A 7,751-nucleotide genomic window follows, 5' to 3' on the forward strand; every position below is an offset into this window, starting at 1 on the left:
ATGTGCAAAAAACACAAAAAACGCCTGGCGTTACTCTGTGTGAATACAGCCTTAGGATTTCAAGTCAGCCAAGATTTAAGAATTTTCCTATTTTGCTTTTTCGCTATAGTTTACTGTGGGACAATATGTGGGAACCTTCTGATCATCACCCTGGTGTCCACCAGCAAGAACCTCCACACTCCAATGTACTTCTTCATCTCACAACTTTCCATCAGTGACATCTTGGTCATCACAGAAGTTGTCCCCAACCTGCTCCACATCCTATTGAATAATGGGGCAGCCATGACTTTTATTGATTGTATCATTCAGCTTTATGTTTTTTGTGGCTCTGAAACATTTGAATGTCTTCTTCTGGCTGTGATGTCTTATGACAGATATGTGGCCATCTGTAATCCCCTCCGTTACTCCACCATCATGACCAGTGGACATTGTGTGATATTGTCTATGACTTGTTGGTTGATTGGATTTTCTATCATTCTAATTCATGTCATAAAAACTGCCAAGCTTACATTTTGTGGCCCCAATGTCATTGACCATTTATTCTGTGACCTTGTCCCCTTACTAGAACTCGCCTGTTCAGACACCTTTGCTATCCATATACAGATTTATGTAATAAGCATTGCTATAGTCTTCGTTCCAACCACCATCATTGTAGTGTCTTATACTTCTATTGTCCGGGCAGTCTTAAGGATCCCATCCAGTACTGGTAGACAGAAAGCCTTCTCCACCTGTAGCTCCCACCTCATTGTGGTCTCCATATTCTACTGGACGATGTTCAGTGTTTATGTTGTCCCACCAACAGATCTCACAATCTCCATGAGTAAGATCCTCTCCCTGCTATATACTGTGTTTACTCCATTGGTCAACCCCATTATATACAGTCTGAGGAATAAAGATATTAGGAAAGCCGTACAGGAAATATGTGTGTATGTGATCTGGTAAATTAACAATAACATGGTCTTACATAGTAGATGAGGTTGGATGACGACACCAGTACATCAAGTTTATCCTATAACCCTATAGTGTTGATCCAGAGGAAAGCAATTTGGAAATCAGTATAAAACCATGGATCAACTTGTCTTTAACCCTACAATGCATAACCCGGGGCTTTCACGTCCACTAGCCTACTTGTTTGCTATTTTCTAGTTTACTTTAGATAGAGTTTTGAAAATCCAGATACTCCTCAGGTTTGTAGTTGTTGGTAGAGATGAGCGAGTAGTGTTCGATCGAGTAGGTGTTCGATCGAATACTACGGTATTCGAAATACTCGTACTCGATCGAACACTACTAGCTGTTCGAAGTTTAAGGTTCGATGCAGAACCAGCGTTATACATACGTGCTATACATTCTGCCAATCAACGCTGGTTCTTCTCTTACCTTTAGAAGTCTTCTCCGTGCAGCGTCCCCACGGCGTCTTCCGGCTGGAATTCACTCTGCCTAGGCATCCGGCCTAGGCAGAGCCGACTGCGCATGCACGGGCATACCCTCGCATGCGCAGTCGGCTCTGCTCAGGTGTCAGGCCGGGCAGAGCCGACTGCGCATGTCCGCGCATGCGCAGTCGGCTCTACCTAGGCCCCGATGCCTAGGCAGAGTGAATTCCAGCTGGAAGAAGACGCGGGGACGCTGCGCCGGGAGAAGACTTCAAGGAGAATCCAGCCCGACCGTCACTCGTCACAACTTTTTTTTATAACCTGGGCCTAATGTTTCTCATATACTCATAAGTTTACGTGTCACAACTTACTGTGTTATTGTTATCAGGGCTGCTGGGGAGGGAGGTGGATCTTGCCTGTATGTAGAAAGACCTTTGATAATGTCATGACCGTTTGATCTTGTGAGGTAGATGGACTACTCCTTCCCAATGTCACATAGCCATGACATCATCGCAGGTCCTTCTGAATACAGTAATGAGCAGCGGGAGGACGGCATACAGCAGTGATGGCAAACCATTTAGAGAACAAGTGTAGCCCAAAACCCGCTAAATTATCGCAAAGTGCTAACATGACAATTTAACCTAAAATTAAACAGGATCTGTTTTATAGTGACCGCACAATGTTATTACAGCCTGTAATAATATAACATGTCTACTATAATACAGATACTGTGTGATATAGTGAATGGCCCCCACACAGTATATTGCACTCCACAGTGACCCCCAGACAGTACAATTGGCTCCAAAGTGGCCCCCAGACCGTATTACATGCTCCTGAGTGGCTCCCACACAGTAGGATATGCTACTAACCCAGTATGGCTGCAGTCCCACTAAGAGTGTAACAAAAAATGTAAAGGATGAAGAGCTTGAAAAAGTGCTACTAGCACGAAACGGCTGTCGCTCTCCTCTCCCAGGCATGCCTTCTCCCGTATTGTATTTTGCATGGATGTTTGAAATAAAGGTTTGAAATATTTTTATACTCTTCCAACGGTGAGTGCCCAGTTTTTTCTATTTTCTGGACCACTAAGAGTGTCCTCCTTCTTCTGATCGCAGGCGCAGATAACTTACGTCATCGGACTTGCGTCGGAGCAGAGGTTACACTCTGCAGTCAAGCTATGCTAGTGAGTGATCATGGCGATGGTGCCAATGCCAGCAGAGACAGATCTGCGTGCCCCATCTGGCGCGTATGCCATAGGTTCGCCAACATGGGCATACACTGTGTGCTGAGTGCTGAAGGACCTGTGATGATTCCATGTGATGTTGGGAGGAAGGAGTTGGCCTCTTTCTTTGCCTCTTTTGTTCTAGATGAACGTGTAAACCTTGTGAGCCACAAAAATCCAGAGTATTGTACATCAAAGTTTAAAAGGTGAGAGAAGGAGTGGGGGAGGGGCATAAAAACAGTCAACAATGCTGAGGTCAGGGGCAGACACACCAGTAAAAAGTGACAACCCTGATTATCAGAATAGTTTTTTCCTTTTAGGTTGGCACATTCTTCAACTAAGGGTTGGACTGACCCATTACATAATATTCTGAGAACAGCTCCAGGGGCTCCAGGCCCCAATGCTCGGCCACTAAATATGTTTTCTGCCCTTTTTTTCTAATGTAATTACTTTTTTGGTGTTTTCTGCTAACAATTATAATTACAATTTTGTGTATTTTTCTTCTCTTACTTGGCAATTTTGAAATAAACTTGTAAAACTTATTTATTTGAGTTCCTCCATGTGATTTGCACACGGGCATATACGGCCATGGGAAAAAACTGCATTTGTCACCCCAGATGGTTTATTTCAATATGTGACTATGGCTTTTGGGTTACATGGGGCTCCAGCAAACTTACAGAGATTGATGGACAGAGTCCTTACGCCCCATCAAGGGTAGGCTTTAGCTTATTTAGATGACATTGTCATCTTTAGAAGGGACTGGGAAAGTCACTTACCAAAATTTCAAGCCGTAATAAATTCCTTCTGGGCAGAAATGTGCTTTGGGTCTGGAAGAGGTCCGATACTTGGGGTATGTAATAGGAAGAAGGGTGATAAATCCCAAGGTTACCAAAGTGGAGGCCATTCAAAATTGGCCTCGACCCTTAAATAAAAAGCAAGTAAGAGCTTGTAAGATTGCTACTGTCACAGGTTTATTCCTAACTGCAACTATTGTAGCACTGACAGATAGAGATGAGCGAGTAGTATTCAATCAAATACCTCCCCTGCATAGATATTGGTGTACTCGGTCGAATACCACGTGGTAAATGCAGTAAAAATTTGATTCTCCTCCCTCCTTCCCTATGCAGGGGAAGTATTTTATCGAATATACTCACTCATTTCTACTGACAGACCTAACTAAGGGAACGCGTTCAGTAATGGTCAAATGGAGTGAAGAGGCTGAGGGGGCATTTAAGGAGTTGAAGTTGGTTCTCTGCAAACAGCCGGTTTTGGTCACACCTGACTTCACAAAAGAATTGGCTGACACCTCTGATGTAGGGTTAGATGCAGTACTGTCCCAAATGGTGGATGGTGAAGAGCACCCAGTCACCTAGCCTTGCACCTGTTTTGTTCGTGAATAGGTTAGTTATCATTTCTGTTTAGTCGCTCAGACGAGCAGGATTTTGTTTTGCTTTTGCTTGAAGTTAAGGCTGTATTTTACAGTCCTATGAAAAAGTTTGGGCACCCCTATTAATCTTAATCATTTTTAGTTCTAAATATTTTGGTGTTTGCAACAGCCATTTCAGTTTGATATATCTAATAACTGATGGACACAGTAATATTTCAGGATTGAAATGAGGTTTATTGTACTAACAGGAAATGCGCAATATGCAATAAACCAAAATTTGACCGGTGCAAAAGTATGGGCACCTCAACAGAAAAGTGACATTAATATTTAGTAGATCCTCCTTTTGCAAAGATAACAGCCTCTAGTCGCTTCCTGTAGCTTTTAATCAGTTCCTGGATCCTGGATGAAGGTATTTTGGACCATTCCTCTTTACAAAACAATTCAAGTTCAGTTAAGTTTGATGGTCGCCGAGCATGGACAGCCCGCTCTCAAATGATCTGAAAACAAAGATTGTTCAACATAGTTGTTCAGGGGAAGGATACAAAAAGTTGTCTCAGAGATTTAACCTGTCAGTTTCCACTGTGAGGAACATAGTAAGGAAATGTAAGAGCACAGGGACAGTTCTTGTTAAGCCCAGAAGTGGCAGGCCAAGAAAAATATCAGAAAGGCAGAGAAGAAGAATGGTGAGAACAGTCAAGGACAATCCACAGACACCTCCAAAGAGCTGCAGCATCATCTTGCTGCAGATGGTGTCACTGTGCATCGGTCAACTATACAGCGCACTTTGCACAAGGAGAAGCTGTATGGGAGAGTGATGAGAAAGAAGCCGTTTCTGCACGCACGCCACAAACAGAGTCGCCTGAGGTATGAAAAAGCACATTTGGACAAGTCAGCTTCATTTTGGAAGACGGTCCTGTGGACTGATGAAACAAAGATTGAGTTGTTTGGTCATACAAAAAGGCGTTATGCATGGCGTCCAAAAACAGCATTCCAAGAAAAACACATGCTACCCACTGTAAAATTTGGTGGAGGTTCCATCATGCTTTGGGGCTGTGTGGCCAATGCTGGCACTGAGAATCTTGTTAAAGTTGAGGGTCGCATGGATTCCACTCAGTATCAGCAGATTCTTGAGAATAAAGTTCAAGAATCAGTGACGAAGTTGAAGTTACGCCGGGGATGGATATTTCAGCAAGACAATGATCCAAAACACCGCTCCAAATCCTCAGGCATTCATGCAGAGGAACAATTACAATGTTCTGGAATGGCCATCCCAGTCCCCAGACCTGAATATCATTGAACATCTGTGGGATGATTAGAAGCGGGCTGTCCATGCTCGGCGACCATCTAACTTAACTGAACTTGAATTGTTTTGTAAAGAGGAATGGTCCAAAATACCTTCATCCAGGATCCAGGGACTGATTAAAAGCTACAGGAAGCGACTAGAGGCTGTTATCATTGCAAAAGGAGGATCTACTAAACATTAATGTCACTTTTCTGTTGAGGTGCCCATACTTTTGCACCTGTCAAATTTTGGTTTAATGCATATTGCGCATTTCCTGTTAGTACAATAAACCTCATTTCAATCCTGAAATATTACTGTGTCCATCAGTTATTAGATATATCAAACTGAAATGGCTGTTATAAACACCAAAATATTTAGAACTAAAAATGATTAAGATTAATAGGGGTGCCCAAACTTTTTCATAGGACTGTATTTTGCTCATTTTGTCCCTGATGTGAAGGTTTATTTATTTTCTTGTTTTTTCTAAATAAACCTGTTTTTTTGCATATTTTGTGTCCCTGTGTTTGACTGTTTGGGTCCACATCACTCCTCCTCCCCCACAGTACTTAATGCCATATGGGGTATAAACTGCTGTTGCATCTATTTATTTTCCAAAAATGAATGTGCAGCTGATAATGAAAAGTTAAAAATTAAATTTTTCCAGAGATTTGCCATTTCATTGCCCGATATGTTGTGTTTAGCTTGTGTCAGCAGAGATGCACACTTGAAAAAACTGGTAATTGTCATTTTCACTTTTCAGAATCAGCTGTGTATTCATTTATGGATTATGAATTATTGCAACACTTGGGGGTTAAAAATGCTCACTGTATCCCTGGATAAAATCCTTCAGGGGTGTAGTTTCCAAAATGGGGTCACATATCAGGGGATTACACTTTACTGGCGTTTCCCCTGTGCAAAAGTATCATGACGTTGAAAAATGAAACCATCCAAGTCTGTGCTGAAAAAACAAATAACGCTCCTTCCCTTCTGTGCCCGTCTGTGCTTTAACAGCAGTTTATAGGCACATATGACATTACGTACATTATTATGGGTACACCAGTGTCATACATGTGTCATACACTGCAGTTCGGGCACACAGCAGGGCGGAGATGTGAAGGAGCGCGATGCGGCTTTTGGAGTACAGATTCAGATGTTTGGTATCTGGACGCCATGTCATGTTTGTAGAGCCTGTAAGGTACCAGAAAAGTGGATTCCCCAAAGGAGTGACCCCATTTTAAAAAGTGCACCCCTCAAAGAATTTATCAGGGGGTGTAGAGAACTTTAGTACTCAAGACGTGAATGCACAGCGGATGCTGAAGATTGAATATGTAAGCTGTTGTTACGGTTCTGCCTATATATATAATTTAAAATGTGAATGACGGCAGAACCCTTTAGACTGAGCTAATAGCTGCAGTCAAGGTCCAAAGGCCCCAGAGGGCAGCCATTTGTCTGAATAAGGCCTTAGTCACAACTGCCAGTTAGCTGCACTGGACAGTCGAGATTTGTACGATTCAGTGTGTACAGACTGCAACAAAAGTCTCCACCAGTTCAACTGCACTGGGGAATAGCGTCTGTGACAGTGTGAACAGACTGCAACAAGGTTTCACCAGTTTACCTGCACTGGATAAACCCACCTGTGAGTAGATGCTACAGGTGCAGGCTGCCAGGGGTTAAATGTCACCCCTGGTCAGCAACACAAGACAGAGGTCAGTGGCTCACAGACCCCTAGTATTTAGAACTGACAGGGATAGAGGGCCAGGGCACAGGCTAACCCAGAGACCATACCTGCTGACAGCGCCACGGGCTGGAACAGAGACCACTGCTCCAAAGCCCTAGTTGAGGAGAATTATAGGTCTTACTAGCAATACCCAGAACTTCTGTCATTAACAATTTCCAGTCAAAGTGTGAGCGCCGGGCGGTGGCACACTCAAACTATATAAAGGTAAGTCCCCGCCCAGCAGGGCGGTGACCATGACCTCACCGATCATGCTTATTATAAGCAAAATGGAACTTCGCCTCCAAGTGCCCCCAAAAGGTCTGAGCATGCTCAGTAGAGGAAAAAAAGGACTTAGTCTCTAGACGCCTCACTGCACAAGGCCGAGGGCGAGAGTCAGGTTGACCCGCAGGTGGCGTCATGTGCGGGTCGGTATGGTTACGGTTACGGCATGCAGTGTACAGTATAAGTAACATGTGACCTTTAATCTGCGAGTCGGTACGGTTACGGCGTGCAGTGTACAGCATAAGTAACATGTGACCTTTATTCTGTGGGTCGGTACGGTTACGGCGTGCAGTGTACAGTATAAGTAACATGTAACCTTTATTCTGCGGGTCGGTACGGTTACGGCGTGCAGTGTACAAAATAAGTAACATGTGACCTTTATTCTGCGGGTCGGTACAGTTACGGCGTGCAGTGTAAGTAACATGTGACCTTTATTCTGTGGGTCGGTACGGTTACGGCGTGCAGTGTACAGTATAAGTAACATGTTCCCTTTA

At 43.5% G+C, this 7,751-nt stretch overlaps 1 protein-coding gene across 1 annotated transcript; it reads left to right on the plus strand.

Annotated features, from left to right (window-relative positions):
- LOC142202280 (olfactory receptor 11L1-like) lies at positions 1-942 on the plus strand. The gene has a single exon (XM_075272340.1). It carries the CDS (start codon positions 1-3, stop codon positions 940-942), a length of 942 nt encoding a protein of 313 aa, XP_075128441.1.
- The last annotated feature ends 6,809 nt before the right edge of the window (positions 943-7,751 follow it).

This window comes from Leptodactylus fuscus, chromosome 5 (genome assembly GCF_031893055.1).
Source record: "Leptodactylus fuscus isolate aLepFus1 chromosome 5, aLepFus1.hap2, whole genome shotgun sequence".
Classification (NCBI taxonomy): Eukaryota; Metazoa; Chordata; class Amphibia; order Anura; family Leptodactylidae; genus Leptodactylus; species Leptodactylus fuscus.

What these genes read in the sequence shown, in the direction of transcription:
- LOC142202280 (XM_075272340.1), top strand. Translation starts at nt 1, where the DNA reads ATGTGCAAAAAACACAAAAAACGCCTGGCGTTACTCTGTGTGAATACA.